The sequence below is a fragment of the Anoplopoma fimbria genome, chromosome 21 (genome assembly GCF_027596085.1).
Source record: "Anoplopoma fimbria isolate UVic2021 breed Golden Eagle Sablefish chromosome 21, Afim_UVic_2022, whole genome shotgun sequence".
NCBI classification, from domain to species: Eukaryota; Metazoa; Chordata; class Actinopteri; order Perciformes; family Anoplopomatidae; genus Anoplopoma; species Anoplopoma fimbria.
In genome coordinates this window covers 10,219,918-10,242,380 of record NC_072469.1, presented here as the reverse complement: position 1 = coordinate 10,242,380, position 22,463 = coordinate 10,219,918, and the positions used below count along the sequence as shown (strand labels likewise).

General features: G+C 39.5%; 1 protein-coding gene across 1 annotated transcript in view; it reads right to left on the bottom strand.

The window, feature by feature from the left end:
• Nucleotides 1–21,620, bottom strand: part of LOC129111097 (uncharacterized) — a 29,060-nt gene extending 7,440 nt beyond the window's left edge. Inside the window, exons 1-5 of the mRNA XM_054623393.1 lie at nt 21,509–21,620; nt 9,018–9,071; nt 5,217–5,265; nt 1,860–1,937; nt 1,569–1,771 (exon numbers count right to left, since the gene is read on the bottom strand). Of these exons, the coding sequence (XP_054479368.1) occupies nt 1,569–1,771; nt 1,860–1,937; nt 5,217–5,265; nt 9,018–9,071; nt 21,509–21,620 (496 nt within the window). The remainder of the gene's footprint in view (nt 1–1,568; nt 1,772–1,859; nt 1,938–5,216; nt 5,266–9,017; nt 9,072–21,508) is intronic.
• Nucleotides 21,621–22,463: the final 843 nt, after the last annotated feature.

Genomic DNA, 22,463 nt, shown 5'->3' with positions numbered 1-22,463 from the left:
GGTCAAAACCTGGAGATCAGTCACACAGGCAAACAAATCTGAAAACGGGCAGGCAGGGTTGTAACAGGTAGAACAGATACAGGAATCAGGATAATGCTGGAGAGCTTCGCACCAACACACAAGACTTTCTGGCAGGGTTTAAGTGCAAGGGAACGGATATAAATAGTCAGGGACCAATGAGGGAATAGGCTGCAGGTGAGGTGGGCGTGGAAGACCAGGTGAAGGGGAATGTAGAGTAGAGTCGTATAATTTGTGACACAAGTAGACATTAAACCCTCGTATTTTTACATGGACAATAGTTGTTTATGCTATATGAATAGCCGTATAGAGAACATTTAAAAAGACAAAAGAGCTAAGAAGAGCCATACACGCCTATCTTTTTGGCCTTGTTCTCATGGCTGCTTAGGTATAACTAGGGGATTAGATGGTTGGTTATCAAGCAGACCCTATGCAGCCTTTGATCTATGAAGTTTGGTTTCTGGCGCCACTACTGTAATCAATACATTCATTAGAGTCAACAAAGACTCAAGGAAAGACAGACCACTGAAATTAAAATCAGTAAAAGAAAACTGAACTGCAAACTGAATAAAAGTTAATAAATGAATCTTGTAAAACTTAAACCATATCTGTTTAGTACATCTCCCTTCTCATATAAATTACAAGTATCTATAACAATCACTGTCATGTATTCTGCCTCCTATGTTTAGCTACAATTTACAGATTTGACATTTTGTTTTCAGGGCAGCACGGTGGTGTAGTGGTTAGCACTGTGGCCTCACAGCATGAAGGGAAGCTTAGGTTCATTGATGACTCTAAATTGCCCGTAGGTGTGAGAGTAAATGGTTGCCAGTCTCTATGTGTCAGCCCTGTGATAGTCTGGCTAGCTGTCCATGGTGTACCACACCTTCACATATGTCAGCTGGGATCAGTTCACCTTTGTGCTTACACCTGGCTCCACAGACTGAAGAATGTGTTTGGTCCAGGTCTGTTTTTTCCTGGTTTGAGCCTCTTAGTTAGTCGAAGTGAGGGTCCAAGGACAGAGGATGTCGTATGTGTACAGATTGTAAAGCCCTCTGAGGCAAATTTGTAATTTTGGTCTATGCAAAATAAATTGAAATGAATTTGTTCCACGAAGGAAATCTTAACGTTTTAGGATACAGTGATATTTAAGAGAACACTGTTCATCCAACTTTGTGTAAACAGTCTGTTTCTTTCCTGTTTCAACGTGATAAGGCCTCCATGCTCAAAGCCGATCCATAAAGAAATGGTTTACCCTGTTTGGTGTGGAAGAATTTGACTAGCCTGCACAGAGCTCTGACCTCGACCCCATCCAACACCTTTGGGTTAACTGAAACACCAACTGTGAGTCAGACTTTATCAACGATCAGTGATGACCTATGCTCTTTTGAAGAATAGGAGAAAATCAAAGCAGCCAGGTTCCAATATTTGGCAGAACAAAACAGATAAACAGAGTGCATGATGCCAGTATTAAGATGGCATGATACAATTAAACATAGTAATACATGCATTGGTTGCTGGTCAGTCTACCAACTAAAACTTAGACTTACTGCTGACATCTGGGTTCTCCAGGTCCAGCCGGTTCTTCTGAGCTTCTAGAAACACTTGGAGGTTTATTCCTCTCGCCTGAGACTGATGATTGATGAATCGAGCCGGTATGCGTCCAGAGAGGTCTGGTTCGTCACAGCCAAAGCCCAGGTCCAAGAGAACCTCCTCCGGGTCATCATTCCACAGGTTGAGTATGTCCATCACACTGCCAACAGGGGACAAATGAAACTGAACTGAATATGTGTGTCTCCTGTACACTAATAAACATTTCTGTGTGTGAGGCAGTGTCTAACCTGTGTGGTCTAGAGTGGCCTGAAGTTGCTGAGCTGAAGCTGCTCCACCTGCTGAGAGCTGGACTTGACCTGCTCCACCTGTTGGTATACACAACAAATGGTAAATTGGGTCCAGTCCCACACGATTTTCCAATTGTTGGGGCCTTGGCACGGTTCTCCACAAAAAGCTATTTCTTCTTTCTATTATTAAATTCCCTGCACATTTTTGAGGGACTTGGAATGCTCCAAAACTCACAAAAAATGGCACACAACAGGAACTGGGCTTGAGCAGGGGCCGAAGCTGGGATAAAGTTCTGTCAATATTCACAAAGTTTGGTTGGATCATTGCTACCATCTTAATGAATACATAAAAAAATTCTTAAAAAGTGGCTAATTAATAAAATTAAACTAATTTGACACTAGATTGCAAAGGATTAATAAGTACATCAAATGGTGATGTCATGGGTCATGTGACAATACGCCAAGACCTTCATGTTGCCAAATTGTGAATTTCACGGAACAGACTGCTATGGCAAGTCGTGCAATTTGCATGCTTCGTCATGACAAAGACAGTAGTTGTAACTTGACTTTACTTTGACCAATCTGCCTATTTAAACATTGATGTTGTCAGTAGGACAGGTAGCTGAGTGCAACAGTTGAAAACGGACTCATCCATTGTTGGTTTTGGGCTGCTGCCGAAAAAATAAAAGGGGGTACTACTGTCTTTTCCTAACCACTTTTCCTTGACGTCGATGGAAATCATCTTGAGGTCAAGGAAAGACGTGAAGGAGTGAGGATTTAGGGAAAAGACAACAACAGTGCCAGGAGAATCCCACTGAACCTTCACTGCAGGTTCTTCCTTATGCTGCGGTCACTCTTTACAATCAATAATACTCCCAGTAGACCACACATATGATATCGATATTAATATGTTCAGTAATGTGAATTGAACCGTTCAGTTATATTTTATGTTAATTTATGCTTTGTTTAAATAATGCTTCTTGTTGCAGTGTCCTCTTTGCTGCTGTAAGACTGCATATGTCCCCGCCGAGGTACTAATAAAGGATTATCTAATTTCAAACATGAAAAATATGACCTCATTATCAAAGTTTAAATAGATGGTTATAGACTACCATGGTTAATTATTATAAATATTGAATACATTGTTTGAGTTATGGAGATGAGGTATATGTGTGTTTTTCTTCATACTCCTTTCTGGACACGTAATATTTATTAATGTTTATACTTTATGTTGTTAATAAGAATTTGTTAATTGACAGTTTGCTTTATTTACTGTTAATTTTATTTGTCAATCTATTTTAGTTTTTACTTAAATGTTACGTGTTTTGAAATAAATAAATAATTATTCAAATACAAATCAACTAAATGGGTCATAGTCCACTCATATGTATCAACAAAACAACTGATTGGTATATGACTTTATAAAAATAATTTTAAATCTAATTAGTCCCTTTTAAATGTTAAAGGTATGCTAAAGGAAACAAAACTGCAGCCTCCTGGCTTCTGTGTGTTTCTCTCCATGTACATGAACAAATACATCAGCACCTTGTTGTGTGTTGAATTGGTCAAATTCAAACACTGTGAGATTAACATTACATAGAGAATATGAAGTGAGTAACAGCTCTCTTTGTTGATCAGAACCCTGCGTTACCTGTTGTCCTTGATCCTTTATAACTTTACAAAAGTAAACTCTTAGCAGGGACTGGACGGAGGTTACATGCAACCAAACTTGATGCACAATTTTCTTGGATCACCATGATCATTTAAGGATCCCAGCCAGCCAAGCCCAGCTCACTCTGCTCATAATGAACAGAAGTCTCTTCAGTGCACCATCAACCTGCCTATAAACACATGACAGACAGTGAGCAGACAGAGAGCCTTCTGAACATGCTGGTCAGACTCAACTATACACCAACATTTGCTTTCCACTGTGGTTAGCCAGAACACTGCCATGTCTTCCTTGACTTCCTTAAGCAGCAATACAAAAAGCTAAACAATAGCTGAGCGAATAGCTTTCATTGATTAGTCTGTTCTTATGATCAAACACTAGCATCGCTAACATTACCTGCAGTGGACGAGGGTGGACAGCTGTAGAAAAACAGTAGAAAACTGAGCATTTCTGAAGGTTGCTGCTCTGCTTGTTGGACAAGTGTTTTAAAAAAATGAATTACTAGTATAACCTCCCTTACTTGTAAGGTTTTTTTTCTATGCATTGAGACAATGCGAGTTCTCAGCATCTACTGGAGTTAAATGTAGCCTCACTTTGGATCTTTATGTTCTCTCTGCCATGATGTGTATCTCACGGTGTCGGTGTGTGTGTGTCAGAGTTAAGCACGAAGACAAAGAGAAAGAGAGAGGAGATTTGAGACGAGGACATCTCACTCTGGAATTTCTAGAGTATCATTAGCCGAACTCCAGACCTTATCAGTACTGTGGGTTTTTACTAATTGTGAACCAATTCCTGTTTAGCATCGAGTTTCAAGGGGCATACCTATTTGCAATCTTATATGTGTTGGGAGGTTAACTTGACTTAAACTAAGTCAAACTGAGATTAGGGATACTGCAGATTTGTTGATCCAATATTTAATTTATATGCTTACAATTTTCACACAGGTTTTACAGTAGTTTGGATCGAGGAGATGTCACAAGTTTTACAGCCCTCTGTCGTCTTTTCAAATTTGACCTGTTCCAAGGGCATTGTAACATGACTGTGGCTCAGTGGTAAAGACGGCCGTCCTCCAAGTCCAAGTCCTCCTCTAGTCCATGTTGATTTGTCCTTGGGCAAGACACTTTACCTCAAATTGCTCCCGAAGGCTGTTGGTAGCATTATTAGCAGTATTTGGTTGTATGAAAATTTGGTGTAGTTAGAGTCCTGATGGGCAGGTTGCACCTTGCATGGTCGCCCCAGTGTATGAATGGGAGTGAATGGGTGAATGATGACATGTAGACATGTAAAAGCCCATTGAGTGGTCGTAGGACTAGAAAAGTGCTATAAAAGTACAGTCCATTAACCATTTACTGAATACGCTTTAAATGCAACAAGGTTTGTGCTGCAAACTGCTACACAAACCTTGATTAATTCTGACCTTAGAATGAAATGTCTTCAAATTTGATTCAAGATTATAAACAGTTTCACCTTGATATAAACTGAAAGAATCTTTAGACAACTAAAGTTGGCTCATTTTTACCTTCAAACACCATTATCAAAATATCCACATATAATTGCATCTCAAACAATGAATATCTAACAGTTAGCGTTAGCACTGTGCTTCACTCTACAGTGCTGGCTGAAGGCTCTGTACATCTGACAGGAGATGAGAACAAGAAGAAGAAGAAGAAGAAGAAGAGCGTCCTTACCGCAGAAACTCCTGGACCGTCCTCACTCTCTGGCTACCATATAAAGACGCTGCAGGAGAGAGAAGTCATGTTATCTGGACGAGGAAGCAAACAGGGCATGCAGGGCCATACATGAAACAAGCAGAGAGAGAAACATTAGGAAAGGAGGAAGACAGAACAGAGGGAAACGTCTCCTTAATTTTCTGCTGGTTGAAAGTCGGTAAATCCTGTGCAGGTCCGGTGTCAAGGCTCCTTGAGCTATATTAGGAAAGTGTCTCTCACTCTCCCCCCCACTCTTCCTTTTCCTCCAGTGGGTGTTTGGGTTTTGGCAGTCGCCTCTGCCTACCCCTCCCAGACCAGGACTCCATTTGACACTGGCATGTTGTCAAGAACAAAGTAGTCTCCCTCAGTGCCATACACCGTTTTTTCTCACATGCACAGATAATTAAAAAAAAAAAAAAAAAAAACTAAGCCAACATCCAGTTAACCTGCAGTCATTTCTGTGATTTATCTGTTACCTTAAAGGTAAAAAAAATAAAAAAAATAGTTAGGGTGGTGACAGTGGTGTTCTGGTCCACAATGCTCTTATCTTTTAAAGTGCCATGTCATTTTGCTTTTACAAACACCAGGTGACACTGGAGTACACAAGGGGCAAGGCTCTTGACAAACTTTGACGATAATGCAAGCATTTATGTCAAATGGTTGATTTGGATTTTTAAATGTACAGAGGGAAAGCTGGCAGTGCAAATACCTTTGTTGAAATTGGGAACTTTTCAATCTCTTTGCAGTTTCAGTGGAGGTTTCTACTTCTTCTACTCTCCAAACCTGTTGTGATGTCACATCTTATGCTTGTCTCACACCTTAGACTGAGATTTGAAGTGAAGGCAGAGGAAACCGCCTCTGCACAGACGTCATTCTGTACAGAGAAGATCAAACATTTGAATGATGTAACAAGCTCAGATTTATTGTTAATTTGCCTAGTCAACGCATCCTCATGCAACGGTTGGTATATCTTACAAAACGTTTTTGTTAATTTTTGTGAGCCCTCCTACAAAATGTCTAGCGACCAGTGTGCCTGTGCAGGCCCCTGAAGTGCCAACCTTCTTAGGAAAGATCGTGTTTGGGTTAAAATGTTTGAGTGAAAATAATGTCTTTTTTTTTTTTTTTTTTTTTTTGTAACTGGTAATTTACTGAGAAAAAAGCCCACCAATTTTATTTATGTAACAGGCAGCATTATTTTACTTTTTTGTAAAACTTAAACTCATTGTTTTTGAAGTGACTGAGAATTGAGAAATACTAAAATCTTTTTAGTAAAAAGTGTTTATTTGTGCAAGTGAAACATGAATAAATACATATTCCTGTTGTGTTTAATGCAATCTGTTGATTTAACTTTAAATGTACTCTGCCAGTGCCTTTATGTAATGCATCGAGAAACAATTATGCATTGGCAATCATTTTGCATCGAGAATCGATTGTGAATTAAATGGTGACTTCAAGAATCAAAATCAAATTGAATTGTGAAAGGTATGTCCTAGTTGGAGTTTTCCAATAAAAAAATTCTTACTCAACATCTATCTGGTATATGGGAAGAAAAAAGTTCCTCCAAGTTTAAGATGTTAACTATTTTATGTACTTCTTGTGGAAAATCTACATGTCAATTTTGAGGTTTTAATTTGTGAAGAATTAATTTCTTAGGCTAACGTGTATTATTCATCTGGACACACTTGTACTTAATGAAATAAGACGAAAGAAAAAATAAGACAAAAGATCACTTCATTTTGTTGCATATTCATTTTGTTCTTGGGATTAATAAATTGTTTGTTTTAAGGTGATCCCTTGCGTGGACTCCCTCCATGTCACATTTCCTGAGCCAGTTTGTGACAAATGGGGGCTGATCCGGGAAGCAAATCCATTTAGTATGGTTAAATTAGGCGTTGGTGTGACAAATGGATGCCTGAACATTGGGAAAAACAATTTGGTTTGTGATCCTGCTATTGTTTCAAGATATAATTGCCTTTGGCATTTTAATTTATTGTTGAATAGTCCCTTGAAATGTAGCATCTCATTTTCAAAAGTGTCCTATAGACTCAAATACAAACACGTACATACAAAATGACATAACATACATTTAAACTACACGGATAGAAACCGCCGCTTATCCTCTCCAACCCACAACTCAAGACCTCAGCTATTATACCAGAAAACAATGATGCTTATGACCTGTATTTTAAATTAATATATTACTGCAGTAGCAACTCAAATTTATCAGCGGAATAAAGGGATCTGATCTGACGCCCGAAACTTTCTGTTGCTGCCGCTGCAAAGGTTAGAATGTGATCCCTGCTACTTTGGTTTGCATTGGCTGAATTTGAGTTTCCGCAAGGGCTAAGTGGAGGTCTGTCTCTGAGCTGGGCCTCCATCCCACACAGCAAATAAAGTTACCGTGGTGCGTGCTAGCTAACTACGTCTTGTCTCATTTGAGTACTGATAAAAAGTTAATTCATCAAAGTCACTTAGATATTTAGGTTTTAGCTGGCTAATGTTAGCTTAATTCAGCTTGTTTGCTAATGCTGAGGTATTATGGTAAATGGTAAATGGACTGTACTTGTATAGCGCTTTTCTAGTCTTCCGACCACTCAAAGCGCTTTTACATTACTAATCATTCACCCATTCACACCCATTCATACACTGATGACAGGAGCTACCATGCAAGGTGCCACCTGCCCATCAGGGTCTCTCTAATCATTCACACCCATTCATACACCGATGGCACAGCCTTCGGGAGCAACTCAGGGTTAAGTGTCTTGCCCAAGGACACATCGACATGGACTGCCGGAGCCAGGGATCGAACCGCCGATCCTCTGATTGGAGGACGACCCTGCTCTCCACTGAGCCACAGCCGCTGTGTAATACTAGAATTACACTGCAATTCTAGTATTACTAGACAGCCTACGAATTTTGTGAATTTGCTAATCATCCAAACTCCCACGGCTGGTAAATTGGCTAACTTGCCATTTGCTAATTACTAGCTGACGTCATAAAGCAACCAATTGTGCATCCATGCACTGAGCAAAGTGACAGCTAGCTGACTTTTTTAGCTTAAATAATAAAGTAATAAATAAATAAAATAAAAAAATAAAGATATATTATGTTGCACAACGGAAGCTTCATATCCAGGTAAATTCACAAACATTTGATCAACCTGCAGCTCTCAGTGCAGTCACTGGCTGCCGTGACTGGAGGAGTGCTTGACCTCACAGTTAGATGTAGGCAGCACAGACTCATGTCATTGAAGCAGCACCATTGCTGGTTGTCATCGTTGTCCATCAGTGCTGTGTTTGTGCTTTTTGTAATGCAGCTCAGTCATCCTGTTCATTCCCGGCCAAAAATCTCACTCCAACCATATTCGCTCTAGCCATATCCCTCTACCGAGATACCCTCTAGTCCTAGTTGAACTTAGCTTCACTGCATGAATCTGCCTTAAGTTGTAGGTGTATTGCAACTTTAGCTCATAAAGTACTTTGAAGTACTTTCAAGCTAGCAAATTTCATAATATACTTGATATAATACTGTTAAACATAGATACATTTAGAGGTCTGGACCCTGGTGTACCAGGGCAACAACATATTTAATTTTTCCAACACCAATCTGCACCCCCCCTCAAAATAAATAGCCTACACTAGAGACTCTGGCAACTTCTCTAGTGTATGATACACACTGATCGTTAAATCATTGGCTTGCTTTCCTAAACTGCAGAGTGTGCCTGTAAAGGCTCCCTGCTACGGATGGCACCTTAAAAGTCCAGAATAGGAGGCTGTTTACCTTCTACACCCAGGGCCAAGTCATCATCACTGCTGGTGTTCCTCCTCAGAGGCTCTGTAGGGAACACAGGATACAGCAACATAAGAACCAGACAATAGTATTAGTGACAGCAACACTACTTTTCTTGTGTTATTAGCATATTAGAATTAGAGTCACGAGAGATGAGGAGAATAGTACCTTTCCTCAGTACTGGATACTTCTTTTGCTACATATATTGACATATGAATATAGCAAACATAACAACAAACACAAAGGAAATATAAAACTTCATATTGAGGAGTACACTTTTATCATTATATTGGCTTATATACCTCACAACATGGTAACAGTTCAACTTTCATTATAGATAAAGTCGTGTATATTTTAACATCAAAGGTAAGGTGGGAGAGACAGAAACACAGAGAGAGAGAGAGCGTGAGATAGGGCTATAACGATAGTTAAATATCATAACTCTAGATTCTATGAGTATAGGCGCAGCCCGCCAAGAGATTTTGCTGTTGGCCTCACCTCGGACTCTCAAAACAAACTGATTCTCCTGGGGCATTTAAAGAACCAGTGTGGTCTAAAACGTTGAGGGCTTCACTAATACTTACAGTATTTAATCAAGGTTCTATTTTGTATGGGCTCCGCCCTGGAAGAGCTATCTCTATAAGAGTGGAGCAGGATCCAGTCCATGCCTCCCTGGGTCTGTCTGGTACCAAAAGCACAAAAACATTCCCACTCCAAAATAACCAAAAAGATGTTACAAGCCCTGCCAAGTCGTACATAATGGTGCACCACGTGTTCCATGACAGTGCAGACATAGTAAAGAAATAAAGGCAGTGCACTAGACGTTGACTGGCAGAAGTGTGCGCACAATCAAACCCCTCACCATCATTCATCCTGACAAACTCTCATTGTAGAGTGAGACATCTCGCAGATAGAAACAGCGAAGGAGCAGGGAGGAGACCAGGATGCTGCACTGTATATGCCTGTCACTGTCATTCCTCTGTGCACAGCCATGGCTGTGGAATGTGTTCTGATGGTCTCAGGATGGTCCCCACCACTTTGTCTTCCTTTACCTACATGACATCCTCATCTTTTCCCCTGACAAATCATCTCATGTCAAACATTTCAGCCAAGTTCTCTTGAGACTGTTGTAGTTCCAATCTTTTGTCAAGGATGATAAGTGTGACTTTCACATGACCCTCCTGGGGTTCATTTTTACCCCAGATCAGATTAAAATCGACTCAACAAAGGTCAGTGCTGGTGATCGGCCCACACCCACTAATCGTAAAGAGTTCCACGCAAGTGCCACCCTCAATAATCATTCATACCCATTCAGACACATCACATGGAGCCTTGGATCGAACCACCAATCCTCTGATTGAAGGACGACCCGCTATACCACTGAGCCACAGTTGCCTATATGCTCTTACTATAATGTTTATATGTAACAATATATAAGGACAAATAACAATATCACACATCCATTACAGAGCATTACTATGGATTATGGTGCCACAGGGTGTTGTCACCACTTTTTGCACTTCACATAACGTAATGACGCTAAAGACAGAACCATTAGCTTTCAGCTGCAAACTGAATAAATGTTCTAGCTATTATGGTTTTTACCATTCTGTTTTGGAAGGGTGAAATGCTTCCTCAGAACAAGCTAAAAAAGTAAAATGGGTAGGATTAGGTTAGAGATGCAAAGCTTTAGTGTGGTGGTACTCGATAGACCAGGTATTTAACAAAAATTCAGTGAGGTCCAGTTAGAGAAATTTCCTCATGAAAAGGTCTGGAACATCACAATTATGTTTAAGCTATGATTTAGTGCAACATATATTGAAGCAGTAGCTGTATTAACGTCTATATGTACAACAACAACAACAACAACTGTCAAATCAAATAAAGAAAATCTGTCTAATATCTAATATTTTACCAATATTAAAAGTCAGTTTTCAAATTGAACTGCATGAATTATAAATAATATATACTCCAATGATAAACAAATGTTCATCTCTCATTCCAATTAAAAATAAATACAAAACTTTTGAACTGAAGTGTCCATGCTCTGCAGCTTTCCATGGAGCTGCTGTTGAGGGACAATATAGTGATGTTCTAATGGGGCTTGGATGTAAGTTGAAATGTTTGAAGTTGACCAACGTTGGCGACCTTTACAGTTCATGACATTTACTCTAGGATAGCACATACAATCAGTCATCTTCTATAACCTTGGCTGTGAGATGAACACTCCTGGTTTTCAGTTCAGCTGAATTTACTGTAGAAACCTCGTAAAAAAATAAATCTGCACCCTGTGTAACAAAGGCGTTGATCCACAAAAACCTGAACCCCCACAGTTTTATGAAGTCCCCAATAAGCCTTATTCATTTAGCCGCCAGATCATCCCATCCAGATGAAAAAAGGAATGCTCTACCTCTGAGCCAAGTATTTGTTGCCCAAACAATTATTTGCACCTAAAAACACCAATGGGTATGTTATTACAATTTTAGCCATGCTCAGACTGTGGCTCGACGGATAGCAATGTCAGCTGACCCAACACTTACTTTTTGATGGATTGCCATGAAAAGTTTTGGTCAAACTAAAATTACATTTATTCGTCCCTTTTTGTTTTCAAGTGTTGCACACTCGGACAAAACTTCCAGGCGTGCACAAGTTTTAAAATAATATCTTTACTGAAAGTACAGAAACACATTCACTTCAGCGCTGACTGCACACTGCAAGCTGCTTTGGTTAACTGACGCAAGCGTTACGTTGCTTCCGTGACGCTAGTTTGCACGGCGCGAGTGGCGATTTTATTGATTGGCTTTTAAATCGATTTTACCTCTTGCCCGTGCTGTCCCAAATTGGTGTCCCCTTTGCCTTTTTCTGTTTTTAAATAGAGGTGCATCTCTTTTATTGGGTTTGCTGCTGCATGTAACGCGAGATATCTGTGATCACTTTCATTTCAGTCATTTTAAACAGTGTTTTATATTGATGTTGACTGTTTTAAACCATATGTTGGTGATCCGGAATGTAAATAAATGATCTTGCTTTTAAATTCATATTGTTGTGTTTGATGTTGGGGAACATTCATGCTACCTCACTGCAAGACCTGAAATTATATTTAATATTATAAAGTGTCTCCCGCTTTACCCAAAAGGGAGTGTCGTTGTTGATATTAGTTTGTGGCCACAGCCTTTTGCTTGATTACACAGCAGCTCAGCAGCTAATGAGCTATTAGCAGTGTGCTTTTCCTGGTGAATGTTTGCTCCGTGGTGACCAGGCTGGTGTTCATGTTTGCAAGAAGGAGAAAGGTGTTTTTATTTCTTTATTTTTTATTCTTAGCTTGTCTTCCTCTTTTTGTGTGCACCCATCACCTGTTGTAATGCAGGTTGTTGTTAAAAGTTCTAGACCTGTTTTTGACGAGCCAACACAGACCATCACAATTTTGATTGCTGTCTTACTGACTGCATTGCATGATGGTTAGTAATTTTGTCCGACTTGCTGTGGAGGATGCATGAGACATGGATGCACGCAGTTTGTGCAGTGTTGATGAAACTCTCTAATTGACCCAGCAAAGTTTACGTCACCACTCAATTAAATGATAGCACTCCTGTTATATATTTTTTCTTATTATTACACACTGTTTATCTAAAATAACTTATCAGGAACAGCATGACATCTTCCATGGCGTGGGGACATTTTCCAGTCTCAGGCTCAGGTTGATGATGCTGCAGAGCTCCAAATATTATGCTGATGAACGGGGCCTGTGTTTCATTGGATAATTGAATCCTGTTTCTCACACTCTGAGAGTCCTTGAGGTGTTTGTTGCTAACTCCAAGCTGGCTTTCACGGTTGCAGTGATGGTTGTCTGTCTGGAAGTCTCACCATCTCCACAAAAGATTGTCAGGAGCTCAGCTAGAGGTACCATCTGGCCCTTGCCAGCTCTAGGAAGAGTCTTAGTGGTTCCAAACCTCTTACATTCAAGAATTTTAGAGGCCGATGTGCAATTTGGAACCTTCGATGCAACAGAAATGTGTTTGTGGCATACCCCAGATCAGTGCCTTGACACAATCCTGTCTCTGATCTCTGCAGGAAGTTCTTGGCTTGGTGTTTGCTCTGATGTGCATTGTCAGGTTCACACCGTACTGGGAAGCGCTGCGTTCTGTCGTTGCGATGTCATGAGACAGACTGTTCACACCAGAAGCACAATTTTCCGCACAGGTGAACAAGCAATTCTGCTCTTCTGCTGTTTTCTACAGAACTGATCTTTGTCTGTCTGTCTGCTTGTATTTGTCTGTCTGTGTGTGTGTGTGTCTGCTTGTAGCAATGGCTCTCTGTTTAGACCCAACTAACAAAAATGTTGAATAAGTATATAATATAAAAAACACATTCACAAACTAGTGACTCTATACTATTTTACATTAACATAGTTGATTGGTTAAGAAATTTGATCATGTTGGAGGGAAATCGGGGGAAATTTAAACTGTGGTAGTACAGCAGGGAGGGAGGGGAGTCAAAAGTGTGGGATCCCAATAGGTTAACATGGGCACCGAAAGGACGCAGGCATAGGTTCTCCGAAAATTGCACTTCGCTGCAGGGGTTGACTGTTACTCGGTTACAGGAGTGTGACTTTACCACATGTGGACTCCAATCAAGGTATAGAAACATGTTAAAAATGATCCCGACAAACAGGAGGCACCTGAGCAAAATTTGTGTAACAGCAGAAGTCTGAATACTTCTGTCAAATTGATATTTAAGTCATTTTTTGTTAAAATTTGCTGAAATTCAGTTTTCATTCAATTAATTAGTCATTATGGGGTATTGAGTGTACATTGATGAGGAACCGAGTTGGGGTGGTTGTGGCTCAGGAGGTAGAGCGGGTTGTCCTGAAGATCAGCATCAATGGGATTTTTCCATTGGCTTTTGGATTATTTCAGAAATTAATCTCTGACGAAAAAAAGTTCATGATAAATTTTGTTCAGCAAGATAACCACTTTTATTATTTTTAAAGTGCAAAGTAAATAGCTATGGTAGACTATAAAGACCTACACCAAGGACACATTCACTCCCCTTCACCACCACTAAGCTAAATGAGGACTAGTGATGACATTTAGTCATCTCATTTAGTGACGGTTAGTCGTTTAATTTAAACAGTTTCTTAAGACACGTAAAAGCTTCTAAATTCACCACAGGGGTATTTACTGACCTATTTTATATCAAAGAACAAAACGATAAAATCTATTCAGCTTGTGTTAACCCTAGAACACTAACGTCGGGTGATTTTCACCCACGCGATTGTGGTCACGTGATTTTCATTGTGTTGCTGCTGTCTGAGTTGTGTGGGTCTTTGGGTAGCTTCAGTCTGCTCACTGACGTCATCGAAGGTAGGCGTGTTTCCCTGCCCTCATCCCTGTTTTTTTCAACAGGCACGTGTTCGGGTGATTTTCACCCGACGTTAGTGATTGAGAGTAAAATATTTGTAAAAGTTGTCAGTGATGCAGGGAGACTGTGCCTTCACCGGACAAGGCTCACATGTCCCAGGAACGGGTGGACCGAAGAACAAGTTCCCAGCTCCATTATCTTATTTTTTAGGAATGTTTCGTTAACGATTCCCTAATTTTTCACTAATTTTAGAGCCTTTTTATAGGGTCCCCCCATGATACCTTTTTCCATTTTATGAGACGTTGTATAGGGGAAAATAAAAGAAGAGTACTTCAATTTGCCATGTATTGTTGTACTTTAATATATTTTGATGAGAAGTATTTTTAATCAGGTATATCGGGTAAAATATAACCGACGTTAGTGATGCTGTTACTGTTATTTAGTGTTCTAGGGTTAAACACAGACCTTATTTCAGACAGGTTACCAAAAACATTAACTTCAAGACGTGCAAGCTGCTCAGGAAGTAATCTTAAAGTTGATCTGTATAAACCGTCCTATCTAGGAGTAACCAGACCAGAACTAAAATGCAACAGTGGCTGTGTCCCAATCCAGCAGCTATAGTCTTCGGAGGACCCAGCCTTCCCGGTCTACGTCGGCCGGGTCCTTTGAATACTGCGAAGGCCCGACCAAGCGGTCCTCGAAATGAGACGATATGGTCGACAAAGGATTTCCTGTTTGCGTCACCAGCTTTTCGCGCCCCCACCCTTTTGCCGCTCCCGTATCCTAGCAACCAGCTGCGGTTGTCATAAAAGAGGTAAAGCTAAGTTTAAAGATTAAAATGGACAAGCTGCTATAAATAGCGCAGCGGTTCACGGTAGCGTTAGCTGGTTAGTTAATAGCGTCACGTAAGTTAACCGATCATTTTAACATAAGTGTGATCTGATCAGGTCCCTTGTTTTTAGTTTTAACACTTATATCTGTTGATATTCACGTGAGTTAAAACCCAATAATTACATTTAAATGTGAAATCTGCCGTTGCTGGTCCATTAGTCGCCATGTCGAAAAAAAAAATCAACTTCACTGGCACGCAATGAATCTTGGGATACGTTGGGCGGTGAAGGATCCATCAGTTGTGTCCTCCGAATCTGGGAAAAGTAGGCTGCATTTGTCGGCCGCATTAGAAGGAGTCTTTGAAATGGGACAGCCTCTTCGCGGCCGCTGTGACGCAATCGGTCTACAAATACACCCTGGGACACAGCTAGTTTATTATTTTTTCCCTTTTTACCATGGACTGTATATAAAGATGGACTACGTTACAGCCTTATGGTTGTGTAGAGAGAACTGTTTATTGATACTATGGCTGAGTTAATTATCAGCTGGAGGGTTTGCTTTAATGTCATATGTCTTCTGAAGTCTTCATTCATTCATTTATTTTGTCCGACAAGTTGAAATAAACTTTAGCAGTACACAATGTTTCAGAGAGAGCATATTGCCCCAAAATACACATTTAAGTATGTCTATGTTGTGAGATTTTTCACTCTGGCCTGGTGGCTTTCAAAAACTTAATCACAACATGAAGGCTGACAATCTTATTCCTTACCTGTAGTTCATCAGCTATACAACCTTAATGAAAGTAGAGACCAAATAAAACATCTGTTAGGTGATCACAGAGACAGGAACAGAGAGAAGAGAGGTTCAATAGGCTTATACTCAGTGGAGGTAAAGGGAACATGTGCCACCTTTTATGTGGATGTACAATCAGTGCAATGTAGTCCAATGAAGAAATACATTTCAAAGTGTGTGCTTTATGACCAAGAAAGCTGATAACTCACAAAACATCAATAAAGGAAATTTTCTTACACCTAGACCGAAAAAAAAAAACAACCGTACACCTTCTGAATTCAAGTTTCTCTCTTACACTGGACTAAGATGGGCTTAACTGTCCTGTTAACTCATCGTAAAAAACACCCTTCTTTCAAACTGGACCAAAACCAAATAAAACTCACCAAACACGTTTGTCACACTTAATACCTACATAGCTTTTTAGAGTTAAGGCGATTTTGGACAAATCAGCTAAACCGATAGGGTTGAAGCTTAAATTACAGGAAAGGATTAGCAATGTGACTCGATTACTATAACAAGTTTTGCTTACTTATATAATCAATGTTTAATTAATTGAAAATTAGGAAACACGTCTTATTACAATGTAGTTAGTACAACACCTCCTTGAACCGCTCTCTCTTTGTGTCCTATTGTTGTTAGTCATAAGTCTTGTTATGGATTGGCAATTTTGACCCAAAGACAGTGATCAAACTAACAAGCTGCTGTGATGGTTGATGTTGTGTCTGTTAGAGGTGATTCTGTTCTCCGCACAAAAACATGGATACTGACTATGGATGGAAGGGTCATCATCCAGCCGCAAGAGCTGTCAGATGTTTCTTAAGCATTAGCTGCCCTGTTTTGCTGCTACTATGTGAATAATGTTCAGTACAAGGAAGCCACTATTGGCCACTACGCTAGAGCTCATTCAGAGGTTTGTATCAAAAATGAATTTAAAGGAAGAAAACTCTGATCGTCATATTACAGTGTAACTTTTATCTTGTCAAAATAATAGTTAAATGACTGTATTGGTGTTTTTTAAGTTTATTTCTTTTTTTTTATTTATAGTTCGGCTGACATTTTCCGATCGATTTCAGTTTGCTTCAGTATGCTCTGAAAATCAATTCAGAGACTTCAAACTTATAAGAGGTACATATTCCTCCACAGTGAGTGCTTAAATACTTATAGAGTATATTATAGAGTATATTTTTTAGATACAAAACTATTCATATAGCCAAAAGCGGCAACAGTTAGAAAAAGTCGTAACTGAAACACATCTTGATTTTTTAATGTGAATAACATGATCAGATAATTTTTTTCACCTTAACTAACTTTCTTGTTATTAAGTCTAAAAGCACTTTCTTGTTGCGTACATCGCAACAAACCCGAGATAAGGACAAGTTAATCATGTTGCAACATATTCATCCTGCATACCTTCATAACGGGAAGAAACTGAGCTAAAAGCTCATTATAAATATTTTTACCTTAACGATACACAATGCCAACACCAAGCAACTAAATGAGCACACAGCAAAAACTATTGCTACTGCACGAGTGATTTGTCATCTTTAAAACTGAGACTCCACAGATCAAGCAGTATAAATCTGATTACTCTACAACGAAAACCCACTGAACTAGCAGCTAAAGAAAAAATATAACCATAAATGATGATCTACCTTTTCTGTTTTGTGATCAAATGTTGTGTACGAGGGCAAATCAAGGCTGCTTTTGGCTAACCCAATGTCTCATGAACATTTTTGAGTCATTTCCAGCAATTTATACTCATTTGCATGGCATTAGGAGCATATGCACTCTGCCTTCCTCCAGCATCAAAAGCCCATCCTCAGCCTTCCATGTGAAATAGACATTTTGCGTAGCAGGTATGCATTTTGACATCAAAGTATGCTTGTACTAGTTGTTACTTTAAGGTATGCTAAAAGAGGCCATTTGTCTTTTCCCCCCTTTTTTATTAACACCTATATAATGGATAAACAAATGACCAAATATGGTTAACCTCGTACTTGTACGATGGATTGGTGATGGGTTAAGCTACATGGCACCATCTAATGAAAGATGTAAATTCCTGCAGCAACAGGTTATCTAAAATAAAATTTGCTGCAATGGATGAAGCTTCAATAATTTGAATATAATTGATTGACAACTAAGCATGTGCCTTTGCTGTAGGAGCATTCAGCTGTGTATGTAAAGTATATGAAGCTGTTCTTTAAGGCATAAGCATTTTATCAGCATCATTTATGAAGCACATTTTATTACAGGTAAACTCGGTATAGTATCCAGTTTGAGTTCGGCACACTAAGTGATGACAACCTGTGACTGACAGTTGGGGAAACATTGGTTTCATACATATATTTTCACTTGTGCTTGCAGATTCATTCTGAGAATCGACCCTGACGGCTCCAAATTTCAATCAAATTCACGGGTCAGCCGAAAGTTTTTCAAGATGGTAAGTAAAAGCAACTGCCTGAATCCCTCATCAGAGAGCTTGTGGACTTTCACTGGCAAAATTACTGACATGCAACACAACAATAGCACATACTGTTTTTTATTTATTATAATTTAGTTTTGTAATGCCTGTTGCTACACCACTTTGGTTTAGACCGAAGTATCTCAACAACTATTGGATATATTGTGATGAAATGTGGTTCAAACGTTCATGTTCCCCTAAGAAGAATTGTAATTTTAGTACACAGTTACAATACTGTAACTGGCAATAAAGTAACGATACTGTAACTAAAAATACTTCCTGGCATCCAGCTGCCAGTAACTAACTATAAAATCCACAGCAATCTTTTGACAATGTAGCATAGCAACCTTTCCATTGACAGTGAGGTCAGGACTGTCGGTGCATTGTCACATTTTTCTGGTGGTTCTCTCAAGTATAAATGAGGCAGAAGGCCTTCTTTACTTGAGGGGGAGGAGCAGGCAGAGACATGAGGAGCAATTTGCCGTTCCCATGGTTTTCTCAACCACCATTTGCATGCTGTTTGAATGGACTGGCCTCAGGGCGGGGTGGGGGTGGGGGGTGTAGGTTAGATAATACACACTGCTCACAATTACCTTTGAATTCATCACAGTGCGGCCTTTGGTTTCATTCCGAAAGAACATTTTAAATTCAGCATAATAAAAATGAAATGTGAAAGTGTAAGCAACTATTCAACCAATAATGATGAACTGTATCAACTGATCTGTAGACATTACACAATTTACTTTGGATTTCATAACACAATCAATTAATTTCTTACACTAAAGCAGCAGGGAGATATTCTATGAGCCAGCCTATCATGCATCGGGGTATTTCACATCACAGCAGCTACTGTTCGCCTGCTCTTTCTCTGACTCTCTAATGACTTCTGTGACATAATACATGCAGCCTCAACATTCACTCTCTCAAATGAACTAGAACTATTTACTCCTCTCACGTTAGAGATCACCAGACTACTGCAGAAATTAACCAAACAAGCGCTGTACTCACCATCCTGTACCACTGAATCCCACAGTATGAAGCTGACAGAGTAAAGACGGACACCTCTCTACAGTGACGCAGAGAGAGAGGGAGTTTCATTGGACGTACCTGTAGCTTTACATGGAGGCTCACGCTTTGCATCCTCTCTGCAAACACAGGTCACATTTTATTAGAAGGTCGGACAGACACACACACACACACACACACAGACACGCACACGTAATGTGGGCAATATATTGTGATAGTAATAATGCTGTGCAATTTAAACATATGGTGTGATGACTGGAGTGTTCCACCCAAATATTTATATGATATCTTTCAAATATAGCACATAACAGCAAGTGCAAGCGATCAGTTCATTGTAAGACGACTAGGAAGACAAACTACAACTGAAACGCCTTAAACATTCATCCATTTAGTCAATATTTGACAAACTAAAACAGTTCATAAGTGCCACATCTAGTCATTACCATAAATGAAGTGTGCTGACATGGAGTCAGTCCATTAGTTTGGGTCAAAACCTGTACCAGTATGTACAGCCGCTATCCACATGATGCTGAAGAAAACTCATCTATGTTTGATTAAACTGATCTTAAGTTAGGAGGAGCCTTTTTGAAAATGGACATTATTGACTATAAATTAATAATGACAATAAGGCCAAGTAAGTAATGAATTATTAAATCACAAATAATTTAAGGATTATTTGTGAGGATAATCCTTAAATTAAAGGATAACATTTTTTTTTTTAAAGTGTTACTAAGGGCGACAAGATGCCTGTCGTTGAGGCCTCAGACACCAGCTGTGTCCCGAGGAGTTCTGTAGATCATAGTGAACATTCAACAGAGGAAATGGGAGCCATCATCTTACTGATACTCACTGAGTGACAGTGGTGGTGAGCCATTTCCTGACACTGTCCCGGCTCCAACTTCCTGTGGCTGACATGATGCAACAAATTATAATAGGGCGGTTGACAATAAGCTCTGATAGCAAACACATAAAGTGACATCAGTGGGAAGCCTCAACTAAGAGCTGACCACTGAACAGCAACATCATCTCCTCTGAGCTGCTCAGTCAGGGTCCTCTACTGAATTTACAAAGGAAGAAAAAATCCTTTAATAGTGTCTTGGTGCATTACTTGCATGTGACATGTCAATGACAGATTTCTCATATTGGTGCCTCAAATTAAAATGATCTGGATCATTTTGTTCAAATATATGAGACAAAACTTTGTCTACATTAACAATGAGGATATTAAAAGAATAACGTAAATGGTCAATCAAAGATATATGCTGATGTAAACTCTACTAATGAAGTTGTCTGTGAATTGAGTAGAAAGCTCTATATGAACATGAAGTGATCTCACTGTGTCCCCAGATCTATGACTTTGTTGAGTCCAATTCACCATGACGGACAGACGAGAAGAACCGAAAGTAAGAACCCAGTTGTAATAAATCAGAACTCTCTCATGATGACTGTAAAAAAAAAAAAAAAATCATGTTACTCTGGAATAACATCATGCTATGTCCTTTGTTGTCATTGTTAAGAACTCAACTTGTGAAGCAGGACAGGTCTTAACTCTCCCTCGTCATGATCCTGATTTGATGCTTGATTTTTAAAAGACTATTTTTTAGAAACAGCAATGATGTTTTACTCCACTGTCTCAAAGTCACCTGTTTTTCTGAAGCACATTTTTTTCAAAGCACATGACATTTTCTGAAGCGTACCTTCACTAAAATACAAATACCTAACAGCAAAAACTTGATCGAGCACAGTTTTAACCACACTGTGTACGTGTGTATTTTAAACTGCATCACTGTGCAACAATAACAGCCGACCTGATGCTCACTGATGTGGACTCAAGAAAGTTCAAAGTCTCTAAAAGATCTTCAAAGACACAGAAGCCCACTTTTTTTTTAAATGATTGCAATGAGATCCTGTTTCAGCTAAACTAACATTAGTACTAAGTGATTCATAGTAAATAGGATTTGCTATCAGTATGTATTGTGGGCTGACAAGAACATTTCCATAGCTTACCTACCGTGAGCCTCCTGGTCATGAGCTGTGATGAACTCAGCAGAGTCCATGTGGCTCCAGTGGACCCTGAATGGGACCAGATTTGTCCTCTTGGCCCAAGCTCCTTCAGACGCCATGGAGGGAAACTGGAGTGACGGTAACCACAGCTCATATGATGAGCAACAAATGCACTACAAACAACAGAAAAGCATAGTAACCAATGCACAGAGCACTTACCTGTGTAACTGGACTGGATCTGGATAATTCCTGGTTCTACATTGACAGCAGCAGATGAGCTGATCAGCAGGGAAGAGCCTGTGTAGCAGACAGCAGTTCTCTTTCAGCTCCTGTTAACATGCCGGAGCAAAGCAGGGACATGCAAATTACTTGGTCAGACTCCTCAGCCCTACCAGGAAATATGAGTTCGACTCGTGGATACGTCCACGATATATTTATATCACCATGCAAATTGTATAATGTTTAACTGAGTCACAAACATACATCTTATTGTCACTGGTATTTCTGACATGTCTGATAAAAACAACTCAATTGATTTGAAATACATTTTTGGTCAAATTTTTAACTTTGGAGCAGATGAGTATTAGGTTATGTCTGCAGAGTGAGTGTGCCTTCAGCAACACTGTATCAGTGTCCTTTCAAAAGTTTCAAAAGACAGTTATGTGTGTCTTAACAAGAGGAAGGAGTAAATAAACAGTCATATTTGATTATAATAATGTAACAAGAAATAAGTAAGTAGAAATAGAGAACATAGCCAGTGTGTGTGTGTGTGTGTGTGTGTGTGTGTGTATTACACTAGGAGGGGACAAAACACTTCAAGTAATACATCTAATAATAATACAGAGGTGAGCTGCAGACCAACCAGGTGAACAGATCCTCGGATGAACGCCGCTGTACTCATCAGAAATACTGTGGACCTTAGGCAGCATGCTATAAAAGATTTAAGAAGATCATAAGAAACT